The sequence below is a fragment of the Nicotiana tomentosiformis genome, chromosome 9, assembly GCF_000390325.3.
Source record: "Nicotiana tomentosiformis chromosome 9, ASM39032v3, whole genome shotgun sequence".
In the NCBI taxonomy this organism is placed as follows: Eukaryota; Viridiplantae; Streptophyta; class Magnoliopsida; order Solanales; family Solanaceae; genus Nicotiana; species Nicotiana tomentosiformis.
In genome coordinates, this window is record NC_090820.1 from 65,079,948 (window position 1) to 65,099,814 (window position 19,867).

Genomic DNA, 19,867 nt, shown 5'->3' on the forward strand with positions numbered 1-19,867 from the left:
TTTTCACCACCAACCCAAACCTTCTCGACCCAGTTCTTTTCGTTCAATCCTAATGCTTTCCAGCCAAAATATGGAAGATCATGTGGCACATTTGAAATTGGTCTTTGAGGTACTAGTGCAGCATAAGCTATTTTCTAAAGGCTTCCAAGTTTAGTTTTGCCAAGCCTAATATCGAGTATTTAGGCCATATCATTTGAAGGGAAGGGGTCAGTACTGATTCAACGAAAGTAGAGGCAATGGTGAATTGGGCTTAGCCCAAAACGGTGAAAGAATTAAGGGGATTCCTAGGACTGACTGGTTATTATCGCAGATTCATTAAATTTTTTTGAATAATAAGCAAGCCTTTAACTTCTATGCTCAAGAAAGAAGGTTTTGACCGGAATGAGGAAGCTACAACAGCTTTCATGGGCCTTAAAAATGCAATGGTCAAGTCCTCGGTGTTAGCTTTCCCAGATTTTACTGAGCCTTTTGTAGTGGAGGTCGATGCAAGTGGGAAGGGGATTGGTGCAGTGTTAATGCAAAGACAAAGGCCCATAGCTTTTCTGAGTCAGGCTTTGAGACCAAAACACTTGAACCTGTCTACCTACGAGAATGAGCTAATTGCACTTTTAGTGGCTGTGGAGAAATGGACGCACTATCTCCAGCCAGCCCATTTCATTGTTAAAACAGATCACCATAGCTTGAAGTTTCTTAAAAATCAAACGGCTACTACAGCCTTGCAGCATAAAGGCATAACTAAACTTCTTGGGCTACAATATTGCTGCTAATGCACTGTCCCGTAGGTTTTGATGAAGAGGCATAAGGAGAATGCAAAGGCTTGTCAGCAGTTCAGCCCAAATGAATGGAGCAGAGGAGTTTTCTCTGTGAAGTCAGCCTATGGGGTGCTAAATAGATACGATATTCAATACATTGTGCCATGGCATTGGAAACACATCTGGAAGATAAACATCCCTTTCAAAGTGGCATGTGTTTGCTGGTTAGTGGTTAAAAAGGCTGTCCTGACACATGATAGTTTGGTGAAAAGAGGAATACCACTGCGCTCTGGATGCTTTATGTGTGATAGGGAGATGGAAACAAACAGTCACTTGTTTCTGCACTGCAGAGTAACCAGCAGGTTGTGGCAGCTGTTTATGAGTTTGAACAGCCTAAGCTGGACAATGCCTAGGACAACTGCAGAAATGATAACATGCTGGAATGATCCAGGCAACTTATTAAGGAACAAGTGTTGGTGGAACATGGTACCTGCAGTCATCTGGTGGACAATTTGGAATAGAAGGAGCTCTAGATGTTTTGAAGGGATAGCAAATTATGAGCAGAAGGTCATCATGAATTGTATATTTCTGTTTCATTTTTGGTGCAAAGAAGCTCTTGTAGAATATGTAGATTCTGTAGTTGACATCTTGGGATCTTTGTAACTAGCACATGACTATCTTTTTGTTTCTTTTTTCTTTTGGGGTCCTGTAACTTTCTTTTGGGGTCCTGCGATCGTGAGAAGCGTCTGGGAAGATGTTGGGTGAAATATGACTGGGTCCCAGCAGCGGGAAGTGCCGGGGGCATTCTTCTTATGTGGGATGATAGAAGCTTGGAGGTAAAGGAGATTAAAAAGGGAGTTTTTTCTTTAGCAGCTCTCGTCAAAGATAGAGTGAGTAGGGTGGAGTGGGGATTTGGGGAGTGTACGGACCGGTAGGGGAAGGGTCCAAGGTGTTTTTCCGGGAGGAACTGGCCAATATTATGGGGAAATGGGACATTCCATGGGTTCTAGGGGGAGACTTTAACACTATTAGATTCCCGGAGGAGAGATTAGGGTGTAGTCTGATTTCGAGGGCCATGGAGGAGTTTTCTGACTTCTTCAATGATCACTTTCTCATTGATCTTCCTCTATCAGGGGAAAGGTTTACTTGGGCCAGGGCAAAGGATTCCAACTCAAGGTCTAGACTTGATAGATTTCTGATATCGCCCTCCTGGGATGAGTTGGTGCCGAATATGTTGTAGATTCCTTTACCTAGGCTGACTTCAGATCATTTGCCTATCTTGCTAGATGGATACAGAGGGAGGGGGGTGCGTGCTCCCTTCCGATTCGAGAACATGTGGTTGAAAATGCCAGGATTTGGTGACAAAGTGAAAGAATGGTGGACAAGCTACGGGGTATCAGGGTCACCTTCATTCCGTCTTTCGAAGAAACTCAAATTGCTCAAGGGAGATATTATTAGGTGGAATAAGGAGGTTTTTGGGAGGGTAGAGGTTAAAATGAGGGAGCTTATGTATGAATTAGGGGAATTAGAGAGAGAGGAAGGGGCGAGGGAGCTAGATGAATCTGAGAAAGCGAGATTGGGGAGGTTAAGAGGGAAATAATCGAGTTAGCAATAGCTCAGGAGACTAGTTGGCGGCAAAAATCGAGGGCGCTTTGGTTAAAGGAAGGGGATTCGAATACCAAGTTTTTCCACAGGGTTGCGGTCACAAATTGAGGGAGAAACTTCATAGAGTCCTTAATTGTGGACGGGGTGAGGATTGAGGGAGAAGAAGAGGTAAAATGGGCGATAGTGGGGTTTTTTGAGAATTTATACAAAGAGGAAGTTAGTTGGAGGCCTACTTTGGGGGATAGAGTTCAACCACATAGGGGAGGGAGACAGTGAGTGGCTAGAAAGGGCTTTCGAGGAGGAGGAGGTGCACGAGGCTGTGTTGAGTTGTGCTGGTGATAAGGCCCCCGGGCCTGATAGTTTCTCCTTGGCTTTCTTCCAGCTCTGTTGGGACACCATTAACGAGGAGTTGATGGAAGCCATTGAATACTTCCACGTGAATGGTGTTTTCGAGAGAAGTATCAATGCTTCTTTTATTACTATTGTGCCTAAAAAAGAAAGCGTATCTTGTATCAGAGACTACAGGCCTATCAGTCTCGTGGGGTGCATTTACAAGATTATTTCTAAAGTGCTCTCCAACAGACTCATGAAGGTTCTTGACGTGTCTGTTTCGTCCTCCCAAAATGCGTTTGTGGAAGGTAGGCAGATCCTGGATACTGCTTTGATGGCAAATGAACTTGTAGACTCCAGAAGGAAAAATAGAGAACCCGGCTTACTGTGTAAGTTGGACCTTGAGAAGGCTTTCGACCATGTCAATTGGGAGTTCCTGGATTTCATTATGATGCGGATGGGGTTTGGGGAATGATGGAGGGGATGGATCAAGTTCTACATTTCCTCAGTCAGATTCTCTGTCCTGGTTAATAGTAGCCCGTGTGGTTTCTTTGGCAGCTCCAGGGGTATCAGGCAAGGTGACCCCCTATCCCCCATGCTATTCATTCTAGTGATGGATGCTCTGAGTAAAATGATGGATCGTACGGCGGGTGGAGGCTTCATAAGAGGATTCTCAGCTACGATCGGGGTGCTCAGTGCCCGAAGTCTCTCATTTTCTTTTTGCGGATGACACCCTGGTTTTTTGTGATGCCGATATGGACCAGTTGACGTGCCTGAAGCAGGTCCTACAGTGGTTCCAGATAGTATCAGGACTCAAAATCAACCTCGGCAAGTGTGAGATTTTCCCGATGGGTGAGGTCGCTAACATTGATGCTTTGTCTCATGTTCTCAGATATAAGTTGGGCTCTTTTCCCACTACTTACCTGGGTCTACCATTGGGCGCTTTGGATAAGGATACTACGGTTTGGAATCCAGTCATTGAAAGGGTTGAAAAAAGATTAGCAGGCTGGCAGAAACGGTACTTGTCAAAAGGCTGTAAGGAAGTGCTTATCAAAAGCACTTTGTCGAGTATCCCTACCTATTACTTGTCCCTGTTGCAAGCTCCTGTGAGCATCACAGAAAAACTGGAGCGGCTTCAAAGGAATTTTCTTTGGAATGCGGCAGATGGAACTAGAAAGTTTCATCTAGTGAATTGGCAGACAGTCACTTCCCCAAAGAAGTGGGGTGGACTTGGAGTAAAAGATCTTAGGGTATTCAACAGAGCTTTGTTGGGGAAGTGGCTGTGGAGATTCGGGGTAGAAGAGCATGCTCTATGGAGGGAGGTCATAGTAGAAAACTACGATTCCACGGGGAGGGGTTGGAGGACCAAGGCAATCACAGCACCGTTCGGGTGTGGCATGTGGAGGAGCATCATGAAGAACTGGGAAACTTTCTATGGAAACATCACTTACAAGGTGGGAGATGGAAGGAGAATCAGCTTTTGGAATCACAGGTGGTGTGGAGAGGATACTCTGAGGGTCTCTTTCCCCCACATCTTCAGAGTTTCAAACCAGAAGGAATGGATGGTCCAACAGATTCGCAAGGAGCATGAAGGGGTGTAGTATGAGACCTCTCTTTTAGAAGGAACATGCAAGATTGGGAGATTGTGAAGCTCTAGAATTTGTTGGCACTGATATATGGGCAAGACAGGCCCCATCCATCTTGCGATTCTTGGAGATGGGGGTTGCATGGCGATGGTTTGTTCACCGTAAAGTCCTTTTACTAGAGTATGTTGGTGAGAGAGGAGGCTACTTTTCCATACTCCTCGATCTGGATTCCTAAGGCGCCCACGAAGGTGTGCTTTTTTGCATGGCTAGCGGCGAGGGGAGTGATCTTGACAGCTGAAAATCTGCGAAAGAGAGGAATTACACTTGTTAGTTGGTGCTACATGTGTAAAAGCTCAGGGGAAGAAGTCGATCATCTTCTGTTGCATTGCCCTGTGTCCTCGGGTTTGTGGAGGGCAATCCTGAATCTTTTTGGTGTTCAATGGGTGATGCCAAACACTGTAAAGGAAATGCTTTATAGCTAGGCCGGTTTCCGTAGAAGAAGCAAGCAAAAGGCGTGGAAGTTCGCCCCGTTAGCTCTCATGTGGAGGAGAGAGAAATAAGAGAGTTTTTGAGGGGATTGAGTTTCCTTTTTTACATTTTAAGAATAGTCTTTTATCCTTGATCGCTTTTTGGTGCACCCATATAGCCCCTACTTGTGTAGAAGATTGGGCGTCTTTTGTAGAGAATCATGTTCTGATGTAAATTCTCTACTTTTTGGTATACTTCTTGTATACGGAAGTTTTTTGTCCCTTTTGATTAATACAATTTACCTTATCAAAAAATAACTTTCTTTCTCCCTGGTTGTGCTAAGGACTACTTTAATTGTTAATAAAATACCAGTTACCTTGCTAAAAAAAAAACAGAAGTTGGCCATTGATTCAGCAGCTGGGAACATCACTGCCGTACAAGGAGTCCTAAGGAATGATGGGAAGATTTGGGGTGGGCTCTCATGAAAATTTGAGGGCACAAATTATTTCTGGAATGTACCTTTCTCCATGGGGGGGGGAGGGTGGACATTCAGGAGTTTTGGCAACTCAACAGAGAATCTGGCAGCTACTCTATTGGCCTGGTATGCTCAAAGATATCAAAGAAAAAGTAGTGGAGTGTGATGTTTGCCAAAGAAACAAACATGAAAATGTGGCTTATCCAGGTCTCCTACAACCTTTGCCTTTTCCAGAGAAGCCTTGTGAGTTGTGAGCACATAGCTATGGATTTCATAGAGGGCCTACCAAAATCACAAGGGAAGAATGTCATCTTGGTGGTAATTGATCGTTTCACTAAGTATGCTCATTTCTTCTCTTTACCTCACCCATTTTCAGCGGAACAGATTGCCCAGCTATCTATAGATAATATCTGTAAATTGCATGAAGTACCTAGTTTTATTGTGTCAGATCGAGATCCAATTTTTACTAGCTCTTTCTGGAAAGAGCTTTTCAAGTTTCTTACGGTGCAATTAAGGATGAGTTCAGCCTATCATCCTCCATGAGAGGTTGAATCACTGCCTGTAAACCTATTTAAGATGTATGAGTGGCCAAAAGCTATCTGACTGGATTAAATTCTATGGCGGAATTCTAGTATAATTCTAACTTCCATTTTGCAATTCAAATGACACCTTTTATGGCTCTCTATGGATACGACCCTCCACAACCTACATTTGAGCTTATTGCCCAGACCAAGCTAAATTTAGTAGATGAATTTCTAAAGGAAAAACAGGTAATTACAAAGTTATTACAGGACAATTTGAAGAAAGCTCAGAATAGGATGAAACAATTTGCAGATAAGAAAAGGTTAGACCGCCAGTTTGAAGTCGATGATTGGGTATACTTAAAAATCCAGCTTTATTGGCAATCTATAGTGGCGGTCCGCAAAAATCTTAAGCTAGCAGCAAGGTTTTTTGGTCTTACCAAATTGTGAAGAAAATTGGTTCAGTGGCTTATGAACTGAAGCTACCCGTTAGATAGAAAATTCACCCAGTTTTCCATGTCTCTCTCACTTCAAAATGGTGGGAGAGCAAGCAGTGGCCATCGACCCTATTGCACTGACGACGACCAGATCAAGGTGGAGCCAGAGGCGATTCTGGATCGACGTTTGGTCAAACGCAAGAATGCTGGGGTGGTTCAGGTCCTAGTTCAATGGACTAATCTTCCGCCGGAAGAGGCGACCAGGGAAGACTTCATCCAATCACAGTTTCCGAGCTTCGAACTGAGATAAAGCTTGGATCTTTGAGGAGTATGGAATGTTGCAGCTAGGATTTTCCTTTTGTTAGTTTTGACTATGGTTGACTATTTGAGTATCTGGCTAAGTTAATTGGAGTTAGTAGATTTTTTACCTTTTTCCCCTAAGTTCATATGTGAACACTTTAGTCTTTCAATTATTTGCGGAGTAGTTCTTTAGTTTTTAGGGAAGGGGGGACACCTGTCTCACTTAGTAATTGCCAGCTGTGTTGTTGTTGCGTTTTAAATATCTCTGTATTGGACAGATGGATTATGTTGAATGAAGAATTTCCATTTGTCCTATTTCTTTCTAGTCTTTTTTAGCCTAAGCATTTTACTGTTGCATTGCTCATTGACGAGCTTTGTAACAATCTTTATCAAAAGACTTGTTTCTGGCGATATATATGTCTTTCTCTCCATGATGTTGACTCAGTTTTGATCCAATAATTTTTTGGAGAGTGATTGTCTGAAAACTCAGTTTGATCGGATTTAGCTTGAGTGTACACCTTCTCTCTCTTGATTTTTCATGTGGGCCATGATAAGTTGGCATTTTATCTCTAATTCCTGATGTTCAGGTGTACTTGAAGTTCCTCTAGTCTGTTCTTAAGCCATTCACTAAAGGAGGATGTTGTTTATATAGTTCACACAATAGTAATGGGGTGTGTTGAATCACAATAAAAAATGAGTTGCTCCTGGTTTGTTTTATTAACTTAGCCTACAAAATATGTTCTGGGTTTCTTTTTTACTTAACACACACACACACACACACACATATATATATATATATATATATATATATATATATATATATATATATATATATAAAACTAAACTGATGCTTTATTCAGATGTTTTCTTCTCCAAATGGAAACCAAAGTCAACAAAACATGGAAGGAAAAAAACATTGCCTACTTATTTCTGCCAGCAATCCTTATCCGTTGCCTACACCAGTTTATCGACCACAGATGCAGAAACTGGAGCAGAACGAAAATACTGAAACACAAACAGATAGTCGACTATCTGATGCTGAGACAGTTGCGAAGGCATTCCCTCAGGTACTGATCTAAAGCCTTTTGCATTTTCATAATCTTGGTCTTCCCCTCACATATTTCCTCCTTCACTGACAAGTTACTCTTTCCCTTGCAGTGCTCTGTTTCCCTGTCAGTTATATGCCCAAAACAGCTTTCAAAACTAAGAGCAGTATATAATGCGGTAATTGTGGCCAACTTTATTGAATTCTTTCCGTTTCTTTATTAGGGTCAAAGCCTGTCTTTATTGTGTTGAAACTTGACTTTTTTTTTTTTTTTTTTTTTTTTTGTTTCTGTGACCTACAATAATTATTGTCTTCAACTTTACCTAGTTGCGGATTAACTTCCTGCGTGCTCTTTCCGACCTCTCTAGAAATTATATTAGTACTCTGTTGAACTGGGAAATTGCTAGCTTTGGTACTCATTTACCATAATACTGTGTTCAGGATTGGGGCAAGTAACATGATTTTGAATGATTTCTGTACCACATATAATATATTCTTGGAATGTCGTTAACGGAACAATCTTTGGTGTGCTTCTCACTCTTTCGATACTTATGTTGTGGCAAGCATTTCACTAGTTAAAAACTATGAATTTATGACGGAACTCTCTAATTTGATTCAGCCTTCATGATTATCACTTGGTCTTAAATAGAGAAAAGTGATGCATGTGGACTTTATATTTCCATTTGTTTCAAACTCTATGCTTGTTCATTAGAAGTAAGAATATCCATGAGCTCCACAATAACATCCTCCTATTAACTTATCCGTTTAAGGTTAGTTAAAGGAAGACGCAGGTCATGGGATGTTGTTCCTCTAGCACTCATGTGGGTTCTTTGGAGTGAGAGGAATAGGAGAGCTTTTGATGGAGTAGAGAACGATCTTGTACACTTGAGGAGTAGCCTCTTTTTCCTTTTTTATTTTTGGTGCACCTTTGAGGTTCCTGTTTGTATAGAAGATTGGGTGTCATTCGTAGAAAACCATGTTCTCTTGTAAGGTTTTCTACTTTTGGGTATACTCCTTGTATACAGGCATCTTTTTGCCCCTTTTTAATGAAATTTATTACCTTATAAAATAAAAAACATATCCCTTTAAGGTTGACTGTTGCAAAAATACTTCTTCATTTTCGGAGTCCAAATTTGAGAATATGCAGCATACTATAGCTATGGAGAAACATTTAGCTTTAGTAAGTGCTTAAAAATGATCAGCCTTTTAATCGTGGATAATGTATTTATCGTCTTAAATTATCTTTGAATCACCCATGATATTATGTTCTTTCATTCTATTAATTCAATGGTTCTCGACAGTAGGTTCTGTCTTCCATGAAAGGGAGATGGACTTGTAATCCTCCTCACTCAGCACACACTCCTATCCTGCTAGTCTTAGTGCCGGAGCTTTGAAAAATGGAATGCCCCATTTTCCAACTTCTCATTTAGTTTTTTACTAAGTGTGAACTTGTATGGATACAGGGAAAACGCAATCCACGAGCAGCTGACCCGCCAATTGATACAGCTAAGAATCCAAACTTTCTTGTTTTGATTTCTGAAAATTTCATCGAGGCTCGTGCTGCTTTTAGTCGCCCTGGAATGACCAATTTGACGTCAAACCAAAGCCCTGTCAAAATGGATGTGTCTTCTATTCCACCAGTTTCTGTGCCACCATCAATTTCTAATTCAGCAGGTTTGTGTAATTTTTTTGAACTTATTTTCCGGCTTTATCATCCTATAGGAACGTTTGCTCAGGCTAATGTTACCTTATTCATAGATTTGCATGCTTCTTTTACTCTTCCATGTTGGACATGGTATTTTGGTGAATAGAAATTGAGGAATGCACACCAAGAGGATATGTTCGAATGCGCAAAAGAGGAAAATGAACAATTAACAGAAATATCCCTCACTTTCTTTGGAAGTTGGCACACTTAATTTGGTAGTTGGCAGGGTCAAGCTGTTGAATAGACTAACCACTTAACACCATAAAAAACAAGTAAAACCACTGTATAAACTTTTTTATGAAGAAACCCACTGTGTAAACTTTATTCAACTTGATATATCTTGGGAACAGTTCACTCTGCTGTGCATTTTCTTTGTGTTAACTTGCTTATGCTTGATTAGTTCAATTTTTAGAGTTCAAGCTTGGCCTGTTGGATAGACAACTGATTGCTAAACTATTCAACTCTCAGTTCAGCTGTAGTATCTTCTGTCTATTGCTAAAATGTCAATTTATACTCTCCTAGTCGTTCCTCGATTAGGTTGAGGTGTACATGTGGGCATGTGGTGATGATACTTTTGGCTTCTTTACATTTATCTCTTTTTATCTTTTCTGAGGAATGAGGATTAGTAAGTTACATCATCTTGAATACTGTTTAAAATTACAGTTTTAGCTAATAACTTAATATATGTCCAAAAAATCGATCTCCTCTGGTACGACATGCATACTAGATCAATTTTTAAAGTGATACTCGTGTATTCTAATATAGAGCATCCTGGGATATATGGATTACTCCCCAATGGTTTTGTTGAAGGATACTGATTTTCTTTTCTATTTACCTCTCAGCAAATGGATCTGTTATGAGCCGACAACCAATTTCTGCTGGAAATATTCCTCCTGCAACTGTAAAAATTGTAAGACTCAACAACTTGTACACCTGCTTGGTACCCAGACATTACTGTAGATGTTATGATCTTATAACATATGTTTTCAGGAGCCCACCACCGTGACCTCCATGAATGGGCCTGCATTTTCACATATTCCATCTGTTCGTCCTGCTCTTCAACCTGTTCCAAGCTTGCAAACTTCTTCTCCTCTTTCTGTTTCTCAGGAGATGGCATCACATAATGAGAATGTTCAGGAGATGAAACCCGTAGTCAGTGGAATGACACAGTCCTTACGTCCAGTTGCTGCAGCCGCAGCAAATGTCAGAATCCTGAACGATGTTGCTCAAGCACGCCAAGCAATAGCTGGGGCAACTTCTATAGGCCTGCAATCTATGGGTGGCACCCCTATGCTTTCAAGTATGATATCTAGTGGAATGGCATCTTCCGTCCCTTCTGCCCAAACTGTATTTTCATCTGGGCAATCAGGTGTCACAACAGTAAGTGGGTCAGTTCCATTAGCAGGCAGTGGGCAGAATACGCAAAATTCAGCTCCTACTTCATTCACTTCGAGTGCTCCCAGTATGTCTGGGAATCCAAACATTAGCATTTCACAGACTTTGAGTGGCGTTAGTATGGCTGGTCAAACAGTTCCTGGAATGTGCCAAGGTAATCTACCAGGCACACAAATGATGCCAAGTGGGACAGGGATGAACCAGAATATGCTGACTGGGTTGGGTGCAACTGGTATGCCTTCCGGAACCGGCACAATGATGCCTACTCCAGGGATCTCTCAACAAGGACAGCCAGGCATGCAACCTGTTGGTAATAGCACAGGAGCTAACATGCCTCTATCTCAGCAGCAAACACCTGCTGCATTGCCATCAGCTCAATCAAAATATGTAAAGGTTTGGGAGGTAAGACCGATTAATCTGTAGAAATGCTGAAGTTGGACAGTGACTCCGTTCTTATAAAAACTAACTCATCCTTTTAATTTTTCCTCGTCTTAACAACAGATAAAATAGGAATCATATTTAGATCTTCTTTAAGTATGTCAGGTTAAATTTTCCTGATGGTTTCTGCTGGCAGTTTTTGTTTTGCTTTAAATGAGTTAGTCTCTAATTTAGAAATCCTTTGGCAGTACAATCTCTGCTGAGATTTCTATATCCGACTCTTCAAAAAATGGAATTTTATGCTTTTTTCCAACCATTAAAAGGCCAATATAAGCTTGATTTAACGTATGTGTTTTTATGACAAAGAACTCTATCGATTTCTGTTCTGTTATGTGGTGTAACAATATAGTGATTTTAGTATAACAATTCAGGGCCACAATGCCAAAGATTTTGTATTGTGGTGGTAGCAGTTTAGGTGCGATATTTGGTGATTATGATTTAATGGGAGCTTGTAAGGGCTCTCCCTTGGTCTTTGGTGGGTTGCTGTGGGCTGCAACCTTTTCCGGGGGAAACCAGCTATTACGTATCACAACCAATCTTCATCCTTTTCATATGCTGTTGGATTTGCAACTGTAAATTCTAAATTTATGTTTTTGGGGTGTTGTACCGAAAATATTTTGCACCATTTCCCAGGATACCAGCCATGAAGTATCACAACCGATTTCATCCTTTCATATGCTGTTGGATTTGCAACTGTAAATGTATTGATGTTTTTGGGGTGTTTGGTACCCAATTGCCTATATTACTTGATTATTATACTGCAGCTCTATTCAAGAGGGGTATTTGAGTAGTTTCCTTGTAATTATGTAAATTGGCAAAGACAACTTTAAACTTTATTTAGAAATGAATGTATGCTCTACTAAAGTAGATTTTGTGGAAAATCAGCTTTTCAATCTTGGTTGGCTCTTCACCCCTCCACTACCGAGTGTTTAGTCTTTGGATTTCTTATCCGTGACTCGTTTCAGATGTTAATCTTAGAATCATGTACTTAATATGCCTGATGTAAATACAACAGAGAAAATCAAGGATGGCATATTGAAGGTAGGATGGAGTTTGATTTTGCGGATAGGGTGGGGTGGTTGGTAGTATGTGGGTTGTTGAAAATAGTATAATTCATGCTTTTCATAAAAAAATTATATATTTCATGCTGGTGCTTTCCAGTTGCATTTTTGGGAAACTGAAACAAAAGCTTTGACATGCAAAAGTTAGTCTGATTATGCTTCCAAATTGATGGTAAATGTTGAAGAATTCTTACACATAAACTTGCATATGAGTAATCTTTTAGAATAGTTGACAAGATGACGTCCAAAGTGAAGTGCTAAACATGCCATCTTGAGATGCTAAGTGTGAGACCAAAATTGTAAGCTAAAAAACCATTTGGGTTTGGCATGTCATCAAACACTTCTACCAGGAGCATTTGCTTTCGTTGATTCAGTGATATGCATATTGTTGAAAGGGGCTGTTAGAGTTAGTTATGTATAAAGTGTGTTGCCTTTATAAGTGTCCCACATTGATAGTGAAGGTTTTAGGTATATGTACACACCTTATATAAATAGGGCTCCTTGTATTATAGTAAATTAACAAATATCAATAATATAATTTTCCTGTGCTATTCTCACATGGTATTAGAGCTACCATGAGAGATTCATCGTTGTGCAAAAATACCAGCGACTCCGGGAAGAAGAAATCAGTTAACCGAATAATTTTTCGGTGACGTAGGTCTGTCTGCATGGAAGTCCTTTTTTGTCATTGTTGTGCAAAAACCAATACCACCACGAGGTAGATCAGCTTCCTGCGACCAACAACAACAAAAAACCCAGTATAATCCCACATAGTGGGGTCTGGGGAGGGTAGTGTGTAGAGAGGCTGTTTATCAGCTTCCTGCGACCAAACCCTAAAAGTTCCTTCGGCAGAACTCCTCTCATGTGCTGGCAACAGGAACTTTTCCAGCGAGATTCCAACTCACGCGCCGGCACGTGAGGCATCTAACAACTTTTTTTATTTTCCGGCGACTTGTTGCAGAATTTGGCGACTGTTTTCAGTTTTCGGTGGCTACAATGTCCTTTTTCTGCTGCTTCTTGACTTTCTACGAGTTACTGCTGCTTCTTGATTATTTGGTCCAACAATGTCTTTGGGAGTTATGTTTTTGGTTCTAAAAGCGCGTGTTCTGGAAATTCAAGCGCGATGATTGCTTCAGAACCTTTAATGGGAGTTGTGGTGCAAGGGTCAAGGTGTTCAAAATCACCTAACCAAATAGGCGGGTGACAGAGATGAAAAGGCCAAAGCACTTTGGGAGAAAATTGATGCTCAATTGTATAGTCTCTTATGGCTATCTATTGATCCCAAGATAATGCCTTTCTTTCGTCCATTCCAGACTTGTTATTCAGTTTGGGAGAAGGCTCATACTTTACACACTAATGACATATCCCGTTTTTATGAGGTAATATCTCGGATGACAAACTTAAAGAAACAATAATTGGATATGTCTACTTATTTGGGACAGGTGCAGACAATCATGGAGGAATTTGAGAAGTTGATGCCAGTTGCTGCTAGTGTTGAAAAATAACAGGAGCAGCGACAGAAGACTGTTTCTAGTTCTTACACTTGATGGACTTCCTAATGACCTCGATTCGGCAAGATCACCTTCTGATAAACGTTCCACATCTGGATATTGTGATGTTATAGGAGGTAATTTGGTCTTTTGGAAAAGTAAGAAATAAAATGTAGTTGCTCTATCTAGCGCAAAAGCAGAATATCGAGCCACGGTTATGGCAACATGTGAGCTAGTTTGGATCAAGAAGTTGCTCAAAAAATTAAAATTTGGAGAAGTCAATCAGATGGAACTTGTGTGTGATAATCAAGCTGCCCTTCATATTGCATAAAATCCAGTGTTTCATGAGAGGATTAAACACATTGAGATTGACTGTCACTTCATCGGAGAGAAAGATACACTCAGGAGATATTGTTACAAAGTTTGTGAAGTCAAATGATCAACTTGCAGATATTTTCACCAAGTCCTTCACTGGTTCTCGTATTAGTTATATATGTAACAAGCCCGATGCATATAATTTAGATGCTACCAGCTTGAGGGGGAGTATTAGAGTTAATTCATGTACAAAGCTTGTTGTGTATAAGTTTCCCACATTGATAGTGAATGTTTTTGATATATGTACATACCCTATAAAAATAGGGCTCCTTGTATTATACTCCCTCCGTTTCAATTTATGTGAACCTATTTCCTTTTTAGTCCGTGCCAAAAAGAATGACCTCTTTCCCTATTTGGAAACAATTTACCTTTATGCAATGATTTATAACCACACAAAATATATGTGCCTCATTTACACCACAAATTCAAAAGTCTTCTCTCTTTTCTTAAACTCCGTGCCCAGTCAAGTGAGTTCACATAAATTGAAACGGAGGGAGTAGTAAATTAACTAATATCAATAATATAATTTTTCCGTGCTATTCTCATAGGGGCAACAATTTAGAATTCAGCAACGTCCATTACTTTACATGGTAGAGCTAGGTCTATCCGTGTTTGAGCCCCTGTGTTATATTGTTCACGCTCCAGTTGGCAGGTCTGGGTTTGGGGAGGTGGGGAGGGAGTGGGGTTGTAGAGTGGGTTAGAGTCTCAAAAATTGGCTGGGGAATGGGATGGTTGTCTCATTATATGAACTTGGGCAATTCTCCTCTCTTGATATAACTTTTAAGGTTGAGTTAGCCCCAAGGTTCATTTCTTCACGAGCTCTTTCACTTTTCTTCTTTCTGGTTCAGTTATCTCGATTAGTTAGAAGACAGCTGAGGCCTATAATGCTTCTTAAATCGTTTTGGAAAAGGAAACTTGCACTATTTTCCAAAGCAATTTGCAGTTTAATTTGCATGAACGATAACAAAATATTGCTGAATTACTAACTATGATGCTCTGATATTTGGGGGTGGGGAGGGAACTGCTTTGTGATGCAGAACCCAATACTATAATTCTTTTGAGACAAAAAATAGATTGAGACCTTGTGCAGAACCAGCAAAATCATACTTTGAGGTTGTAAGAACACAATTTGAAACTTAATAGTATTTACCGAGGATATTGTGTACACTTGAATATTGATGTTATGCAAGTTATATACGATGTTGAGAAATTAGGTTGGTATATGCTGATATTACTGCCCGTTCTTTTCTAGAACTCTGATTATTTTGGTATAACTTTTTAGTCATCCCCATAATTTTCATGTTTTCCCATATATTGTTTTTTCTTGGAAACTCCTACAGGCAACTATATTTTCTGTATGATCTTAATGATGTACTCCTGATATTTTATTATGAAAATGTTGCAGGGGAACTTATCTGGTCAGAGACAGGGCCAACCTGTATTTATTACCAGATTAGAGGTATGGTTTTAACTAGTCTAATCAGATTTTCTAGTTACTACAAGTTGTTTAAGTGATAGTGTTTTAAAGAAGGCACTCCGCTTTCGTGTTGACGGATGAAATATTGTGTAATTATGTCTTCATATTGTAAAATGGTTTGCTGAATCCCTACTGATTGTGTAAAATCTTATGATCTAATTTCTTGTGGCAGGGGTATAGGAGTGCCTCAGCTTCTGAATCGTAAGTTTTCATTTTCATGAGTGCTTGGTTTAGTGATTTCCCAATGAATAACTCTTACAAAATTCAAGTTGTTGCAATGGCGTTATCCTGTATGTTGGCTTGTGAGGAGAATATACTTTGTCCTCCATAAGTTGTAATGCGAGCATGTTATGTCACGACCCAAATCCCATCTAGTCGTGATGGCACCTAACCTAACCCGCTAGGTACGCTAACCAATATATAACATCACCCACCTGAAGATCAATAAAATAAATAAAGAAATAAGAATGCGAAATTCAATACAAACTACCTCAAGATATAGTAGTACAAGTCATGAGCTACTTCAATGTTGGTATGAAAAAATATTTTATCTATTTGAATATATATAAACAGAAATACGAGTCCTAAACTACCATGATCAACTAGTAGCTTGCAACTGGAACGCTGGCGCATCTTCAATGCTAGTCTTCGGCTTCCACAAGGCTCAGCTCTACACGTGAGATGCAGGAGTCTAGTATGAGCACAATCTACCCCATGTACTCGGTAAATATCAAGACTAACCTCATCGAAGTAGTGGCGAGGTAATCTAGATAACTCATTTATATAACCTGTGCAGCTCATAAGCATATACGATAACAGAGAGTAGCCAAGTAATAACAGATATCAATAATAAGGTGCACAATCAAATATAAAGGTAATAAGCAATGCTTTTTCAAATAATCAAATCAAAATCATATACAAACGCACCAAATCCGCATATAAAGGAAATATACACCAAGTATAATTAACTCGAACACTTCTACGTGAATGTTGAGTGTCTATGCAAGATAAATATCTAATTTTAAATCAATTCCCAAATAACATTTATACGAATGCTCCTATATGAGTCTAAAATATCTATGTGTGATGAAGACTCAACCTTTACATCAATCCGACACTCTCCAAGTGTCCAACAATTCACAATCAAGTCCCATGCATGTGTAAAATGCATGAATGTGCATATGTAAATGATATGCATGAATATTTCTACACAAGCCTAGAATGTCAATATATGAGAAAGACTCAGACTTCACAACAACCGGCACTCCGGTGTCAAACTGTGCACACATGGCCCAAGGTAAAATGGGTGATCACGTGACTCCGAAGGGATGAATCCAAATCCATGCGCCAGAGCATTATAGCTCTCTAATCAAATCATCAATATCTCAGAAATCAGTCATTAATTCACACGAAATGAACCATCGTGCCATCATCATAAAAACCGCACGGCATAAACCATTGTGCGATAACAATATTAACCGCACGACATAAACCATCGTGCCAATCTCAGTCCATATCAGAGAACCATATGCAAGAATGTATGCATATGAACAAGAGATAAGCATGTATGATGCATATGGACAGAAAAATAAACATGTAGGGATGCATGCATGTGTACAACTGTGACTACGACTGCAACATATAATCCAATATACAAAATAGCCCATCATGTCCAAAAGGGAATCAAAGGCTAGACATGATCTCTAGCATGAATATAGTTGCTCAATTAGTCATACAACAATTAAAGCATATCACAAGAAAAACATGTGTCCAAACAAGGGATAACAACAACAACAACAACCCAGTAGAATCCCACTAATGGGGTCTGGGGAGGGTAGTGTGTACGCAGACCTTACCCATACCCCAAAGGAGTAGAGAGGCTGTTTCCGAAAGACCCTCGGCTCAAGAAAACAAAAAGACAAAACGATAAGAGGAGACAACATTAGTATCACCACAACAATCATAGAAAAAATAGGAACACCATGAAATGCAGAAGAAAGATGCAAAGCAAAAACGATAGCTAGTAAATAGGACATGCACTGAAAAGCGAAGTAGTAAAACACAACATTGTCACTAGCTACCCTAGACAAAAACCCTACGTGGTCAGTGCCACAATGGTACGAAGTAAGTCAAGACTCAACTACATCCTAACCTACAACTCTAATACTCGACCTCCACATCTTCCATCAAGTGTCATGTCCTTGGAAATCTGGAGCCTCGCCATATCCTGTCTGATCACCTCTCCCCAATACTTCTTAGGCCGCCCTCTACCTCTTCTCGTGCCCTCCACAACCAGCCGCTCACACCTCCGTACCGGAGCATCTGGGCTTCTCCTTTGAACATGTCCGAACCATCTAAGCCTCGCTTCCCGCATCTTGTCATCAATGGGAGCCACGTGCACCTTCTCCCGAATAACATCATTCCTAATCTTATCTATCTTAGTGTGCCCGCACATCCACCTCAACATCCTCATTTCTGTTACTTTCATCTTCTGGATATGTGAGTTCTTAACGGGCCAACACTCAGCCCCATACAACATGGCTGGTCTAACCACCGCTTTATAGAACTTACCTTTGAGTATTGGTGGCACTCTTGTCACACAGGACTCCAGATGCTAACCTTCACTTCATCCATCCTACCCCAATACGGTGTGTAACATCCTTGTTGATCTCCCCTCTCCCTTGGATAACCGAACAAAGGTACTTGAAGCTGCCTCTACTCGGGATGACCTGTGATTCAAGCCTCACATCCACGCCCACTTCCCCTGGCTCGGCGCTGAATTTACACTCCAGGTATTCCGTCTTCGTCCTGCTCAACTTGAAACCCTTAGACTCAAGAGTCTGTCTCCAAACCTCTAGCCTCTCGTTAACACTGGCTCGCGACTCATCAATCAGAACTATGTCATCGGCAAATAGCATGCACCATGGCACCTCCCCTTGAATATGGTGTGTTAACGCGTCGATCACGAGGGCGAATAAGAACGGACTGAGCGCAGAACCTTGGTGTAACCCTATTACAACCGAAAACTGCTCAGAGTTGCCTCCCACTGTCCTAACCCGAGTCTTAGCCCTATCATACATGTCCTTAATCGCCATAATGTAGGGAACCGATACACCTTTTGCCTCCAGGCATCTCCAGAGAACTTCTCTAGGAATCTTGTCATACGCTTTTTCTAGGTCAATAAAGACCATGTGCAGATCCTTCTTCCTCTCTCTGTACAGTTCCACCAACCTCCTAACAAGGTTTATAGCTTCTGTAGTCGAACGACCCGGCATGAACCCGAACTGGTTGTCGGATACAGACACTGTCATCCTTACCCTCACTTCAACCACCCTCTCCCACACTTTCATGGTATGACTCAGTAATTTGATACCCCTATAATTGTTACAACTCTGGATATCACCTTTGTTCTTATACAATGGGACCACCGTACTCCACCTCCACTCATCCGGCATCCTCTTCGCCTTAAAAATAACATTAAACAACCTAGTCAACCACTCCAAACCTGCTCTCCCCACAGACTTCCAAAATTCCACCGGAATCTCGTCTGGCCCGGTCGCTCTGCCCCTACTCATCTTACGCATAGCTCCCACGACCTCATCAACCTCGATACGCCTGCAGTACCCAAAGTCACGGTGACTTTCGGAATGCTCCAATTCGCCCCGCACAATATCCTGATCCCCTTCTTCATTCAGAAGTTTATGAAAGTAAGTCTGCCATCTCCTCTTAATCTGGGCATCTTCCATTAATACTCTACCATCTCCTCTTAATCTGGGCATCTTCCATTAATACTCTACCATCTTCGTCCTTGATGCATCTCACTTGGTCCAAATCTCGAGCCTTCCTCTCTCTCAACTTGGCCAGCCGGAATAACTTCTTTCTCCCTGCCTTTTTTCCCCAGTTCCTCGTACATACGACCATATGCAGCAGTCTTAGCCTTTGTGACCGCCAGCTTAGCCTCCTTCCTAGCTGTCTTATACCTCTCCATGCATGCTCGCCTCTCCTCCTCATCTATGCTCCCCACTAACTTCAGGCACACCACCTTCTTAGCTTTCACTTTACCTTGAACCACTTCATTCCACCACCAGTCTCCTTTGTGCCCACCAGAGGCGCCCGTCGAGACTCCTAACACCTCTCTCGCAACCTCCCTAATACAGTCTGCTGTCGCTGACCATATAGTGCTCGCGTCACCGCTACTCCTCCAAGCTCCTATAGCCGACAATCGCCCTTCCAACTCTTGGGCTTTATCCTTAGTTAAGGCTCCCCACCTGATTATCGGACTTCCTCGAGTAGACCTTTTCCTCCTCTTTAACATAATACCAACGTCCATCACCAAGAGCCTATGTTGCGTCGCGAGTATCTCACCCGGAATCACCTTGCAATCCTTGCACATTCCTCTGTCACCTC

General features: G+C 41.0%; 1 protein-coding gene across 1 annotated transcript in view; it reads left to right on the forward strand.

Moving 5' to 3' along the window:
• LOC104099530 (mediator of RNA polymerase II transcription subunit 25) overlaps positions 1–19,867 on the forward strand; it is a 46,805-nt gene that overhangs the window by 17,499 nt on the left and 9,439 nt on the right. Inside the window, exons 5-11 of the mRNA XM_070185583.1 lie at positions 7,335–7,541; positions 7,633–7,698; positions 8,983–9,193; positions 10,067–10,134; positions 10,215–11,021; positions 15,389–15,442; positions 15,633–15,661. Of these exons, the coding sequence (XP_070041684.1) occupies positions 7,335–7,541; positions 7,633–7,698; positions 8,983–9,193; positions 10,067–10,134; positions 10,215–11,021; positions 15,389–15,442; positions 15,633–15,661 (1,442 nt within the window). The remainder of the gene's footprint in view (positions 1–7,334; positions 7,542–7,632; positions 7,699–8,982; positions 9,194–10,066; positions 10,135–10,214; positions 11,022–15,388; positions 15,443–15,632; positions 15,662–19,867) is intronic.